This window comes from Sus scrofa, chromosome 13 (genome assembly GCF_000003025.6).
Source record: "Sus scrofa isolate TJ Tabasco breed Duroc chromosome 13, Sscrofa11.1, whole genome shotgun sequence".
In the NCBI taxonomy this organism is placed as follows: domain Eukaryota; kingdom Metazoa; phylum Chordata; class Mammalia; order Artiodactyla; family Suidae; genus Sus; species Sus scrofa.
In genome coordinates, this window is record NC_010455.5 from 17,575,272 (window position 1) to 17,591,080 (window position 15,809).

General features: G+C 36.2%; 1 protein-coding gene across 2 annotated transcripts in view; it reads left to right on the plus strand.

Moving 5' to 3' along the window:
* Positions 1–15,809, plus strand: part of STT3B (STT3B, catalytic subunit of the oligosaccharyltransferase complex) — a 102,699-nt gene that overhangs the window by 42,931 nt on the left and 43,959 nt on the right. For both annotated transcript variants that reach the window (XR_002338187.1, XM_003132088.6), the window contains exons 2-3: positions 7,605–7,713; positions 11,635–11,922. Coding sequence is in view for 1 of the 2 variants with exons in the window: in XM_003132088.6 (XP_003132136.3) it covers positions 7,605–7,713; positions 11,635–11,922 (397 nt within the window). In the remaining variant the exon portion in view is untranslated. The remainder of the gene's footprint in view (positions 1–7,604; positions 7,714–11,634; positions 11,923–15,809) is intronic.

A 15,809-nucleotide genomic window follows, 5' to 3' on the forward strand; every position in this document is an offset into this window, starting at 1 on the left:
CTGTTAACAGGGCTTTTAAAATGTGAAATTTGTCAGGTAGTTTTGAGACATATTTCTCTTTTTAACATAGTCACAGGGATATTTATTGATTTTTCAAATAAAGTCTGAAGGAATCTAGTGATAAATTATTAGAATTAATAAGGTTTATGGATATAAAATCAGTGTAAAAATATCAAGAGAAACCTATCAATATGTCAAACTTTAAAAAAAATAAAGATATCATTAAAAATAGGAATAAATTAAACACAGATGTGTAAGACCTCTAAGTTGAAATAGTACATTTCTGGAGAGACATTAAAGAAGACCTAAATAAAGTAGATAAACTGCATTTATGAATTGGATGAGTCAATATTGTAAAGACATTAATTCTTCCCAAATTAACATGTGGAGTTAATAGACTTTTTTTTATCAATCAAATCCCACATGATTTCTTTCTTTTTTTGGGGGGGGTGAAATTGATAAGCTTATTTTAAAATTTATGTAGAGGTATGAAAGAACAAGATAAAAGACACAGTTTTTGAATGTTCTGCCAGATATCAAGATTTTATTTAAAGCTCTCATTATAAAGTTTGCATATTATTGGTGCAAGAATAGACATAAGGACCACTTGAGCAAAATAGAATCCAGAAGCAGACCTGCACATTAATGAGCCCCTAGTGTGTGAGAGAGGTGGAACTGTATAGCAATGGAAAAAAAAATAGTTGCAATAAATGAGGGAACAATTATTTATACAGAGGAAGTAAAATTGAACCCTCATTTGTCATCATATAAAATAATTGATTCCAGGTATATTAAATACCTAAATAAGTAAATTAAAACTATAAATTGTCATGAAGAAGAAAAACATCCTCATGACCTTGGGGTAGTAAAAGACTTTTAACCAGAAAAAAAGCACTAACCCATAGCCAGAAATTGATAACTTAGGTTTATGTCAAGAGTTTTTCTGTTTAATTCTGCTTTCAGACTTTGATCTTAGAAAGGATAGTTGAATGGTTTCAGTCTTTAGCTCTGGGGATACCATTTAAAATTGACATCAGGTACCTATTTTGGAAGTTATCTAGATTGTATTTGATCTCTGTTTAATACATTTATGAAATCAGTTATTCATTCAACAAGTATTTGAGGGATACTCTGTACTGGGTGTTGTGCTAGGTGTTGGAGACACGTGGTTTCCTCATGGGAGTATTTATCTAGAGCAGTAAATATTAATTAAATAAATGAATGTGAAATTGCATCTGTGGCAAGTGTTTGGAAGAAAAAAAGTACATTGAACCTTTTCTCTCAGAATAGCAACCCTTAGAAATGTGCTGAAGTTTGAAGGATAAGTTATTTAGGCTAAGAGGGGAAATATAAGTGATGGAGGGAGGGAATTGACAGTTTGAAGATCTGAAATTGGAGGGGACAAGCTGAGTCTGGAGAACTGAAAGATGAGTATATGGAAAGTAAGGAGTTAGTGCAGTGTGAGATGAGACTAGAGTTATGTAAGAGCCAGAGTATGTGTGGGTTTGATGTTAAGCAGAGGTTCCTTCCCTTTAATTTTAAGAGGTGAGGCCCTTGAATAGTTCAGCAGAGGGTTGCAATATGATCCCATTTGCCTTTTAAAAAGTTGTTCTTTGTTCAGACACGGTATACGCATTGGGAAAATAGGAGATGGGCAGAGTGAATGTAGGGGATGAGTTAGGGACTGTTGCAGTCTAGGTAAAAAGTGGATTAGTGCTAGTGTCGGAGTAGGAAAAGAGTGCACACACTTCAAGGATATTTAAGCAGTAAAATAACGTGGTTGGTGAATTGTGTGTAGAATGTGAGAGAGAAGGACCTCTCCAGGATGACACCTAGTGTTTTTTGCTTTTTAACTTAGGTAATAGTTATATAGAAAACACTAAAAGCAAACACAGTGTTTGTATTTGTCTTAGAGGTAGATAGGTGGTGTGTCCAAGCACGAGTGGTTAGTTGAATATTGAGTTGCCATTGTGACAACTACAAAAACAATCTTGTAGTCAGGGAGCTAACTTTGGCAAACTGTGGGCCTACAGGTTGTAGTTGAAGACCCAGGTATGACTGACGTCTCTTGGGAGAGCAAGCTAATGAGAGGATCTGCCTACAGAAAGCAGAGAACAGGATTGGAGATGTGGAGTAAAAATCAGGAGGCTGTTGTGGTTATAAAAGCCAAAGGAAGAGAAAGATTCAACACAGAGGCAGAGGTTAAGAATTATGTAAAGTGAAAAAGTTAAAAATATTGCTCAAATCAATTTTGATTATAAAGTTAGAATCCCATGTTTCTTAGTTTTCAAAACACATTAATAATTCCTTGGAGGTTTTGGGTTTTTGTTTTGTTTTGTTTTGTTTTGCCACACCTCTGCAGCCTATGGAAGTTCCTGGGCTAGGGATTGAATCCTAGCTGGCTGTGATTTATGCCACAGTGTATCCTTAACCCCAGTGCACCAGGCTGGGGATCGAACTCCAGCCTCAGTAGCAACCTGAGCTGCCACAGAGACAGCACCGGATCCTTAACCTGCTGCATCTCAGTGGGAACTTCAGGAATCCATTTATTAAAGTGAAAAATCACATTTAAATTTTAAAACCTTGATTCTTGCTAAAGAATCTGTCCTTGAAATATTCTCACAAATGTTGGCAATGTGTTACTTTTCCTGTTTTGTGCTAATGGTGGTTCTGTTATCTTTTTTTTTTTTTTAGCCTTTTTAGGGCCACACTTGCAGCATACCATAGGGGTCTAATTGGAGCTGTTGCTGCAGGCCTATTCCACAGCCATAGCAACCCTAGATTGAGCCACGTCTGTGGCCTACACCACAGCTCATGGCAACACCAGATCCTTAACCCACTGAGCAGGGCCAGGGATAGAACCTCAACCTCATAGTTCCTAGTCAGATTCATTTCCATTGCGCCACAATGGGAACTCCCCGGTTTTCTATCTTTTATAGTTTAGTTTGTAGTTGTTTATGAATTTGTTTCAGTCTTGAATTACTTTTGTTACTTTTACATGTTCATACTTGTCACAAATCACTAATGGCAAGCTTTCCTTCTGTTTTATGGCTGAATAATATTCTATTTTATATATATAATTACACTTTCTTATCCATTTACCTATCAGCACGCACTCAGATTATTTACATATCTTGGCTATTATGAATAATGCTGCAGTAAACAGTCTATCTGTAAAATATCTTTTTCCATCTATTAATTTTCATCCTATGTATGTCATTAAAGCTGAAGTGAGTTTCTGTTTGTCAGGACATGTTTGGGTCTTGTATTTTTAGTATATTTACCCACCCTTTGTCTTTTGATGATAGAATTTAATCTATTTACATTCAAAGTAATTATGGGTAGGTAAAACTTTCTATTGCTGTCTTGTTAATTTTTCTGGCTATTTTGTTGTTCCTTTGTTCCTTTTCCCTTCTCTCACTGTCTTCCTTTGTGATGCAATAGTTTTCCTTAGTGATATTCTTTGATACTTTTCTCTTTGATTTCTGTACCTACTATAAGTTTTTGTTTTGCCAAAGCAAAAAGTTATTTAAACTTTAAGCTGATAAATTTGATTCATTCACATGTAAAATCCTCTGCTCTTACACCCCTCATTTTTATTATAAATGTCACAGTTTACATCTTTTTATAGTGTATATTTAACAAATTATTGTAGCTATAGATATTTTTTAATTTTTGTCTTTGAACCTTTATATTAGTTGAATTATACACCATTATAGTACTAGGATAGTCTGAATTTCATTATGTACTTATCTGACCTATGAGTATTATACTTCAACTCAAAGAATTCCCTTTAGCATTTCTTATAAGGCAGGTCTGGTAGTGATGAGGTCCTTCGGGGGGGGCAGGGGTTGGTTTTTTTTTTTTGTTTTTTTTTTTTTTTTTGGTGTGTTTTTTTTTTGTGGTTTTTTTTTTTTTTGGTCTAGGAAAATCTTTTCTGACAGACAGCTTTGCTAAATATTCTTGTTTGGCAGTTTTTTCTTCCAGCACTTTGAATATATCAAACCCCATCCTGGTTTGCAAGGTTTCTGCTGAGAAATCTGCTGATGGCCTTATGTAGGTTCCCATATATGAGATAAATTTCTTTTTTCTTGCTTTCAAAATTCTGTCTTTGATTTTTGACAGTTACATTATAATGTCTCTCATTGAAGTCTTGTATCAGTTGAATATGTATTAGGACCTGTGAACATCACATGCCTGGATGACTGTCAATTTCTTTCCCCAGATTTGGGAGTTTTTAGTCATTATTTCTTTAAATAAGCTTTCTGCTTCTTTCCCTTCTTTAGAACTTTCGTAATGTAAATATTGTTATCTTTGATGATGTCCCATAGTTAATAAATATAGGCTGTTTTTCACTTTTTTTTCTCCTCTGCCTTGATAATTTCAAGTAACCTCTCTTCTAGTTCTCAGTTTCTTCTGCATATTTCAGTCTGCTGTTGATGTTCTTTACTGCATTTTTTTCATTTTATTCATTGTATTGTCAGCTCCAGTATTTTTGTTCACCTTTTTTCCTGATTTGTTGAATTATCTGTCTGGGCTCTCTTGTAGTTTGCTGAGCTTCCTTAAAACAATTACTTTGAAATCTTTATCCAGCAATTCTTAGATCTGTTTCTTTGTTGTCAGTTACCAGAAAGTAATTGTGTTCCTTTGGTGGTTGTCATGTTTCCTTGATTTTTTTTTCACGTTTGTTTGTTTGTTTGTTTTTGCTTTTTAGGGCTACACCCTCTGCATATGGAGGTTCCCAGGCTAGGGGTCTAATTGGAGCTGTTACTGCAGCCTGTACCACAGCCACAGCAACGCTAGATCCAAGCCACGTCTGTGACCTACACCACAGCTCACGGCAACACCGGATTCTTAACCCACTGAGCGAGGCCAGGGAGCACACCCACAGCCTGATGGTTCTTAGTCAGGTTCGTTTCCACTGCACCACGGTGGGAACTCCCACATTTCTTATAGCTTTGCATTTATGTCTGCCCATTTGGTGGAGTGGTTTTGGTGGGGCAAGACCTTCACCTTGGGTAGGTGCCAGGGTGCCAGTGGATAGGTTGTGACAGTTCTTACTTTGCAGAAGATTCAGAGGGGGTAGCCTCTGTGTAGCTCCAATAGCTGAGGTTACTGTTAATGAAGGTTAAGGAGACCTCAGTTGCAAGGCTGCAAGTGTTTACAGAGCTGATGAGGGCTTCTGATCCCTTTTTCTCCCACAAAGGATTGGCATGGCCAGGAGAATCTCTTTTGGCACCAAGTCCAGCTCACAGGTGCCTTTTGAGTGGTGGTAGTGCTGGCAGGTGCCTGTGGAATAGCCATGGAGCTGGGGACTAGAGCACAGGCAATTGTGGAGCAGCATGGAGCCGGGATCTAGGGTTTAGGCACACAGAGCAGCTGTAGATCTGCAGTCTGAAGTATAAGAGCTTAGAGAACAGCAGTGGTCCTGTAGTCCAGAGTATATGTGGAATCCTCTTTTGTGAAAGCTGTCTTGGGTGCTCTTGTCTTCCTTTGAAAAGACTGCCTAGGCCTCTCGTGGAGCAGACCATTGGTACCTGCAGTGGTAGATATCACATGGCCGATACTCATAGCCTCCACTCTTCTTTGTTCCTAGCTGTCTCCAGATGGTTTCAACTAAGCCTGTCTTCCTAGTGATCCTCATGTGGCTGCTCTCTGTTTTTACGTCATTGTGTTGCTGTAGAATCTCAGTTCCTCTTAAGCCTCCCAGGGATGTTTTCTTTCACAGATAGCTGTCTGCTTCTTATTTGGGGTTGGAGGGGATGGGGTGGGATGAAGGCTGATGTCTCCTTCTACATCATCTTTCTGTTGCCACTCCTCAGAATACTTTGTCTTATTACTAATTTGCATCTTTGACCTTTATACTATTTAGCCCATCTTTTATTTTGTTTATCTTAATCATTTGACATTTGAAAAACTTAAATACTACTTTTATCGTAGGTCTTTATTTCATAGTAATAGTAGCAGTTGTCTCTGGGTGCTTTAGAGACCTTATATTGTTTACACGGCCACCTTATTGCCATAGGTACTCTCATCGCTTTTTTTCACAGATGAAGAAAGTAAAGCACAAAATATAAGTCATTTGCCCAACCAAAATTACATAGCTAACAAGTGTGGAACTAAGATATTCACATCCATGTAGAATTGTATTCTGCTTGTACTCTTAACCTCTAAGTTATGCTTCCTTCAGGTTATATCTTTTCTCTATGGTATTAATTCTTCCATTTGTTCATTTTGAGGCTGTTTTCATATTGCTTACTTTTCTTAAATGTGATTTTGGAATGTATGCTTATTTTTGTATTTGATCAAGTCCATCTAAAAATACTAAAGTGCTTGTAAGTATTGATTTTAGGAGGGAGAGTCATGACTTGCTATTGGGAAGGATATATCAAACTGATTTTAGATATAAGGATTTCCTGTTCATTTTCCTTCTGCCAAGTAATGTTCCAGTTTTTGAATCACTTTTCTGCATGTACTGCAGATATCTTTGAGGCCTACTCCCTTGCTTTACAATCAATGGTAGGGAATGGGACCCATCTACCTAGCTGATTCCTAATGCTAGTTAGTTACCCTGAGGATTGCTACAGGATTTTCTCTTGTCCCTCCATAACTGCTTTATACTAAAATGGAACAGGGAGTTCCTGCTGTGGTTCCACAAGTTAAGAACCTAACTAGTTTCCATGAGGATACAGGTTCCATCCCTGGCCTTGCTTAGTAGGTTAAGGATCCAGTGTTGCTGATCCTTAATTGGCATGCTGCAGCTAGCTCCAGCTGCAGCTCCAATTGGACCCCTAGCCTGAGAACTTCCATATGCTGCAGGTGCAGCAGTAAAAAAAAAAAAAAGAAAGAAAAAAACTAAACATGGAACATCCCAGAAATTGCCTCTTCAACACCGTCCCCCTAGCACCACACACACACACACACACACACACACACACGCGCGCGCGCGCACGTGTGTGCATGCACACACACACCGTGGTTTGTAGGTTACTTCTGGTTGCATTTTGGACTGTGGCTTTTTCCATTTCATTTCTTTTCTCTCTTTTTGGTCTTTCATTGATTAAATTTCTCATTTATTAAGATCATGTTCTTGTTTTATAGTGTCGTTAGAGTTTATCTCCCATGGTTTTAATGCTAGTATAACTTATTATTTATTTCTATAATTTTTAGGATTATAGGGGTGAAGGCAGTTACGTTGAATGTGAACCCTTCATTTTGGTGCTGTCTTTTGTCAGTGATTATTAATCTTTTGAGAGTCATTGACTTGTTTGACTGTTTGGTACATTGTATGTACCCTCACTTTTTTTATTCAGATGCGTAGCTGCCTACCACCTGTACCTCAAGCAGTGGCCAAGTGTTTGAGCATTACTTGTTTTGTAGACATCTTGGGGCAGGGGGAGAAGATTTGTTTTTAGTTACCTTAGAGGCATAAACCTCTTTCTTGGAAAATAATGTTATTCAGGTATGAGTAAAATTGTTATAAAAGATGTGTTTAGCCATATAGTTATATATAGAGTTGAATATAAAGTATAATATTAGAAAGATAGAGCTATTTCTAGTAAGCAGAGTTTTATAATGTTTCTTTTTTTTCTTGTTTTCTCTAGGTTTAACTATAGATCAACACATCATCTTGCGTCTCATGGGTTTTATGAGTTTTTAAATTGGTTTGATGAAAGAGCATGGTATCCACTAGGAAGAATAGTAGGTGGTACTGTAAGTATATTTGCAGTTATTTATGTTAATCTTAAAAGTTTTGTAGTTATTTGAGTAAATTATTCATTGCTAAGGTGATGGCAATTCTTGAACTCTTTGTATAGTTAGCTAATACATTTTTCTGTGGCTTATTATCTGGTATTTAATTTGCTGAATCTCTTTTTCTTGACACTCTTCTTCCCATCCCCACCCCCCAAGCTGTTTTTGGGTTTTCTCATACTAGCACTATTTCTGACAGTGCTAGAGGCTGGGAGGAGGATCTCTTGTCACAGGCTTAAGTTTTAAGTTCATGTTACTTGGGTGTTTTTGTTTTGTTCTATAGAAACTTTTTTGAAAAAAAAGATTTGAGAGGAAGGAAATAGGAATGTAGAAGAATCAGATAATTCTAATTTTTCAGGTCCAAAATCTGTCTTAAATTATTCCAGGTAATTGAGTATTGATCACAGTTCATGGAGAATCACAATGTCTAGAAGATGACATAAGGAAGATATTTTTATTGTTTGGAATGTAAGGAAAATGTTGAAGACAAAACAAAAGACAAGACATGTATTGGGGGAACATGTTTTTAGTATTTTTTTCTTGATCAGTTTTGTCAGGTTTATCAGTTTTAGTAGATGTCTTAATCCAAAGAAACTTTGACTTGATTATCTCATTAAATATTTGTCATCTTTTGTATTCATTTCAATTTATTTTCTTTCTTCCACTTTCTTGAACTTGTTTTGATATTTTTATCTGTTTCCTGATAGAGTTTGCTCAGTAATTTTCAACCTTTCTTTGTTATAAATGTATTCATTTTGAAACTATAAATTTCCCAATAATCACTGTTTTAGCTACATTGCATAAATTTTGATATGTAGTATCTTCATCATCATTTAAGTCAAAATATATTTTAATTTCTGTTGTAATTTCCCAGTTTGTGGATTACTTAACTTTAAACTTATTTAACTTTTAAACATAAGAGAATTTCCTATTTGTCTTTTCCTTGCTTTATATTTCAAATATATTAGTTAGAGAACAAATTAGGTAGTTTTAATCCTTTGAAATTTATTGAGACATGATTTGTAGCCCAAGATATAGCCAGATTTTATAAATCTGTTTTCCCTCTGTATGTGGAAGGAATGTGTTCTCCATGAAAATAAGATGATGAGTTTATAATCTGGGGCATCTTATCTTGGATGTGAATAAAGAGAGAAGTAGAATAGTCCTGATGGTCTCCAGGGTGAATTAGAAAGGTATTGATTGGTGAGAGATGCGGTAGATGGCTATTAGCTATACTTCTTATGTTAGCTATACTTCAGGTTGAATCATGTTGTATATTGTATTAGTTTATTGTATTAGGGGGGTTTTTTTGCTTTTTTTTTTTTTTTAGGGCCACAGCCAAAGCATATGGAAGTTCTCAGGCTAGGGGTCGAATTGGAGCTGCTGCTGCTGGCTTACACCACAGCCACAGCAACACAGGATCCTTAATCCACTGAGCGAGGCCAGGGATTGAACCTGCATCCTCATGAATCCTAGTCGGATTCGTTTCCACTGTGCCACAATGGGAACTCCCTATTGTATTAGTTTTTGATCACTATCATTTGTTTCCTGGTGTGTTTATAATTTTTTATCTTGAACTTTTTATATCAATGAAGGCTTGTTTTCTGAGACTCCTGATGTCCTGGTATTTGGCTCCATTTTTGTAATAATCTTTCTCATTTACCTTTATTGGAGCACTTAGAAGTTTCACTGCTTTTAAGACAGTATTTAGAGGTTATTTCTTATTTTGTTTCTTTTCAAGGCTTTGCAAGTAAGGCAAAAGTCCCTTACTGTCTCCTTTATGAATGGGTAAAATTTGTCTAGTTTCATAAACAGGTACGGGCTTTGTGCTGGGCATTAGGCCTTTTCTTTGATCCCTGTTTGACCTAAGGTATATAAATAAGGCTTGGAGGATTTTTTTGTTTGTTTATTTGTTTACCTTCCTTGACATCAGTGGTACCTAGTTGAATTTCTTCTTTATGTTTGGAACCTGGAAAATTCCCTTCTTTTTGAGCTTAAGTACACCTTTTCTGTTGTTGGATGGGTTTGTTTGTTTGTTTGTTTAGGGGTTTTTTGGTCCTTTCATCCAATACTTCTATGCGTTTTGGCTGTGTTTTTTATGTCAATTCAGTCTGCCATATTTAGAGATAATTTTCGATTCATTTCCATTCTCTTTGAATATTGCTAGCAAAATCGGTTACCCTGGGACCTGGTATTGTATATGAAATGCAGCAAAATTTTAATTTTTAAGAACAGTGATGATTGCCATTCTGTGACACCCCTCCCCCAATGTATCACACCCTCCTTCCATGCATTCAGTAGATACTGGCATTTTGTGCCAATTATTGTTCTGTCAATGCTGGGGAAATTTTTCTTGCTATTACTAGAGCTTATATTCTTGTGAGGGGGTGTTTAGTTAATAGATAATAAATAAATTAGTAAAATAAATAGTATGTGAAATGGAGAAAAGCAAGGAAGTGAATTAAAGACCATGGAGAATGTGCAATTTTAAATAGTATGGCTAGGAAAGGAAATTTATAATGTTCTTTGTAGTTTCAGTAATGGAGAAAGAAAATCTTTTAGGATTTAGATAAGGATGGAAATGTAAATATATATTTTAATTGCTGCCAAATAGGTCTAACTAATGTCCTTTTTACTTTTTATTGCTCTTTGAACCTTTTTTTTTTTTTTTTTTAGGGCCACACTTGCAGCATATGGAGGGTCCCAGGCTAGGGGTCAAATTGGAGCTTCAGCTGCTAGCCTACATCACAGTCACGGCAACATCAGATTCGAGCCGAGTCTGCAACCTACACCACAGCTCATGGCAACACCAGATCCTTAACCCACTAAGCAAGGCCAAGGATCAGACCCACAACCTCTTGGTTCCTAGTCAGATTCGTTTCTGCTGCACCATGATGGGTTCGAATCTTCTTAATGTTTCATATTTCTTTGAATCTTCTTAATGTTTCGTATTTCTCTTTTAGAGGGAGAGTGAAGAATGCAATTGTTAATTGGCCTATTCTAGTTTATTATTTCCCTTCCATCCTTAAATATCTTAAGAAGTGTAAAACATCTTATCTTCCAGGAGTTCCAAAACATTACATTTGTATCCACCAACTAACTAGTCCTTCTTTTCCTAGCTAGGTTTGTTTACTTTCTAAATCTTGACTTTGAAAAAAAGGAAAGAGTTATTTATAAATACCACTTAATAATATTGCAAATACCTTTTTTTTCATCTTCTGTCCTTTTCTCAATCCCTTAAACACAAGTATAGGCAAAATTGGAGTGTATTAAAACCCCAAACTTAAGGGTATGTTAGACTCTTTTGTAGTGAAAAGGTAAGAGTTAGTGGGAGAAATAAGAAAGTTAATTAGTTTTCTGTTGTTAAACCTGTTCACTTATAATTGCTGGCCTTATCTTTCTTCTTATATATGTATCTCTGCATATGAGAAGTTTTTAATTTGTATCAATCCAAAAGAACATTGAATTTTGTAGTATGTGAAGAAAGCAAATTGTTTTGAGAGCTTAGTCTCAAACTTTCTATAAACAATGTATAATAATAAAGAAAAGGGAGTTCCCATCGTGGCTCAGCAGTTAACAAACCCAACTAGCATCCATGAGGACTCAGGTTTGATCCCTGGCCTTGCTCGGTGGGTTAAGGATCTAGCCTTGACGTGAGCTGTGCTGTAGGTCGCAGAGGCGGCTCAGATCCAGGGTTGCTGTGACTGTGGCATAGGCCAGTGGCTTCAGCTCCAATTCAACCCCTAGCCTGGCAACTTCCATATGCTGTGGATGCGGCCCTAAAAAGACAAAGAAAGAAAGAAAGAAAAAAAGAACTTATGTTAGTTTTTTCAGCTACCTCATTTTATGTGTGATTAAATTTTCCATTTTTTTTCTTCCTAGGTTTACCCAGGATTGATGATAACAGCTGGCCTTATACATTGGATTTTAAATACGTTGAACATAACAGTTCATATAAGAGATGTATGTGTGTTCCTTGCACCAACTTTTAGCGGCCTTACATCTATATCTACTTTCCTGCTTACCAGAGAACTTTGGAACCAAGGAGCGGGACTTTTAGCTGCTTGTTTTATTGCTATTGTACCAGGTTACATTTCTCGGTCAGTAGCTGGATCCTTTGATAATGAAGGCATTGCTATTTTTGCACTTCAGTTCACATATTACTTATGGGTAAGTATCACTTAATGTTTCGCTATTGTTAATACCCATGAACTTTCTACTAAAATGCTGTTGTACAGCATTTGTCTTTTATCAAATATGGTTGCAAATGGAGAAGTCTGTTATTGCTCATAACAAGTCATAGCTCCAGTAAAGAAGCTATCAAAAAATAAGCTTTTGATTTTATTTGATTCTTAGAGGGGAGGGTTAGAAATACTTAAGAAAGTTGAAATGTGGTTCAGTGACTTAGGATTTTGAATTGTGTTTTCAAAACTCGTGTCATGTTGCTGTTGTCAAGTTATTTCTTCCTTCCCAATCTATTTCCTTGTGTGCCTCACTGTTTTAGCTAGCACTTCTAGTATGATATTGAAAAAGAGGAGATCATCCTTGCCTTGTTCCTTTTCTTAATGGGAAAACTTTGAGTTGAAATATGTTAACTATAGATTTTTTTTGTAGCTACTATTTGTCAAGTTGAAGTTGTTCTACTATTTCTAGTTAGCTGAGAAATTTTATCATAGTGGATGTTGGATTTTGTCAAATGCTTTTTCTATGTGTATTGATACGTAGTTGTTTTTCAAAAACCCATGTATATGCAAATTTAAAAAAATAAATGTATATTGCAGTATTACCAAGGCGGTTGAATTCATAGATGTGAAACTGCAGATTACATAGGGCTACCGTAAAGTTATATGTGGATTTTTGATGCCAGTGGGAGTTGAGAGGTCAGTGTCCCAACCCCTGCCTTGTTCTAGAGTCAGCTGTAATTACACGGTATTTTTCCTTTGACCTTTTGATGTGATGAATTAGATTAATTTATTTTCAGATGTTGAACCAGTTTTGTACCTGGGATAACTCTCACTTGATCATGATATATAATTCTTATTTTGTTAGATTTGATTTCCTAATAACTTTTGAGGATTTTTGCGTCTATGTTGAGACAGATAGTGGTCTATAGTTTTCTTTTCTGTAGTGTCTTTGGTTTTGGTATTAGGACAATGCTGGCCCTGTAGAATGAGCGGGAAGTATTCCCTCTGCTTCTCTTTTCTGAAAGACATTGTAAAGAATTGCATCTCTTTACAATTAGAATATGTATATTTTTCAAATGTTTGAATTCACCATTGAACTAACCTTGGCTTGCTGCTTTCTGTTTTGGAAGGGTATTAATTATTGACTGAATCCATTTCTTTAATAGAGACCTATTCAGATTGTTTCTTAAGTTTTCCCAGATTCTTCCAAGGAATTGATCCATTTCATCTAGGTTATCAAGTTTGTAGACAAAGAATTGTTCATCACATTCCTTTATTATCCTTTTAATGAAGTCTGTAGTAGCTGTAGTGATTGATGTTCCTTCTTTTACTAATCTTTGTGTTTTCTTTTTTCTTTGCCTGGCTGAAGGCTCATTGATTTTTGTTTAGTTTTCAAAGAACCAGTTTTTGAATTTCATTGATTTTTCTCTGTAAATTTCCTATTTTTCAATTTCATTGATTTCTGCCCTGATTATTATTTCTTTTTTTCTGCTTCCTTTAGATTTAAATTGCCCTTCTTCTTCTAGTTCCTAGCGTGGAAACTTAGGTAATTGTTTTAGATCTATCTTTTCTATCATGGGCATTCAGTGCTGTAAATATCCCTATGATCATGGCTTTCTCTACATCCCACAAATTTTTGATAAGTTGTGTTTTCATTTTTATTAACAATATTTTAAAATTTCTTGGTGTTCTCTTGTGGCCCAGAAGGTTAAGGATCAGGCATTGGTCACCATAGCAGCTTGGTCCCCTGCTGTGGAGCAGGTTTAATCCTTGGCCTGGAAATTTGTACATGCCATGGGTGTGGCTCCCCCCAAAAAATTATCTTCAGATTTTTTTATTTGACCCATGTTTTTATTTAAAGGTATATTGTTTTATCCCCATGTATTTTGAGATTTTCCAGTTATTTTTCTGTTATTGATTTTTAGTTTAATTATGCTGCAGAGATCACATGTGTAATTTTTATTCTTTTAAATTTGTTAAGATGTGTTTTATGGCCCAAATGATAAAATGATTTTACCAACCATGTGGTCTTGAGAAGACTATGTATTCTGCTCTGAAGTCATCTTTAGATGGCCATTATACCCAGTGTCCACTTGATTAATGATGTTGTTGTGTTTGAACTGTGTCATTATTAATTTTCACCCTGCTGGATCCTTCCTTCTGAAAGGGGAGGTCTTTTTAAGTTTCCAGTTATGATAGTGGATTCATCCATTTATTCTTGCTTTCTCTCAGGTTTTTTCCCCTCTTTGACACTGTTGTTAGTTGCATACACTATAAGGATTATATGTCTTCTTTGAGAAGTAATCCCTTGATCATTATATAATGCTCATCTTTATCTCTTACAGCTTTCCTTGCTTTGAGGTCAGTCTCTATCTGAAATTAATACCAATACTGCTATTCTTGCTTTTTTTTTTTTTAAGGGCCACACCCACTGCATATGGAGATTACCAGGCTAGGGGTCCAGTCAGAGCTACAGCTGCCGGCCACAGCCACAGCAACGCAGGATCCAAGCCATGTCTGTGACCTACACCACAACTCATAGGAACACCAGATCCTTAATCCTCTGAGCAAGGCCAAGGATCGAACCTGCAACCTCATGGTTCCTAGTCAGATTCGTTTCCACTGTGCCACAACGGGACCTCCTAAACTATTTTTAATAGTTGCCATAGAGCTTGCAATATACATTTAACAACTAATCCAAGTCCACTCTCAAAAAATACAGGGAGTTCCCATCATGGCACAGCAGAAATGAATCCGACTAGGAATCATGAGGTTGCGGGTTCCATCCCTGGCCTTCCACCAGCATTTGCTCACCTAGTGTCTCTATCACAGATTGTTATTTCTCACAATATTTCAGACTTTTTTCATTTTTACATTTGTTATGGTGATCTGTGATCAGAGATCTTTGGTGTTACCATTGCAAAAAGACTACAACTTGGTGAAGATTCAGATGATAGTTAGCCTATGCCCAGCCACAGCAATATGGGATCCAAACTGTGTCTGTAACCTAGGTGGATCCTTAACCCACTGAGTGAAGCCAGGATTAAACCTGTGTCCTCAGGGATACTAGTAGGTTTTGCTACCACAAAGCCGTAATGGGAACTCCTTTTTTTTTTTTTTTTTTTTTTTTTAAGCTGGATCCTTTAACCCACTGCACCAGGCTAGGGATTGAACCTGCCACCTCTACAGTGACCAGAGGTACTGAGGTCAAATTCTTAACCCACTGTGCCACAGTAGGAACTCCCTAATTCTTCCTTCTTACCCCTTGTATCATTACTGTCATTCATTTTTCTTATAAATAAGCCATATAATAGAGTACATTGTTGGTTTTATTATTTTCAACAACCTTATCTGTTAGATCAAAAATAAGAAAACTAAAAGTTCTTAATTACCTTTAGTTATTATGTCTTCAGTGTTCTTCCTTTCTTTGTGTCAATCTAAGATTCTGATCTGTTGTATGTTCCTTCTTGCTAAAGAACTTTTAACGTTTATTGCAAGGCAAGTCTACTGTCCACACATTCCCTCGATTTTTGAGAGAAAGTCTTTATTTCTCTTTTATTAATCTTGAAGGATACTTCCACAGGGCACAAATTCTAATTTGATGGGGGAGGGTTTCCTCAATATTTTAAATATTTCACTCTGTTTTTGTCTTGCTTACATGATTTCTGAGTAGAAGTCAGGTAATTCTTATCCTGTCTTCTGTAGGTAAGGTGTCTTCCTCTGGCTTCTTTCAGGATTTTTTTTATCTTTGATTTTTTTATAGTTTGAAAAAGGTATGCCTAGGTGTGGTTGGTTATTTTGGCATTTATTGCTTAGTGTTTGAGCTTTCTGGATCTCTAGTTTGGTGTCTGACTTTATTTTGGGAAATTATCA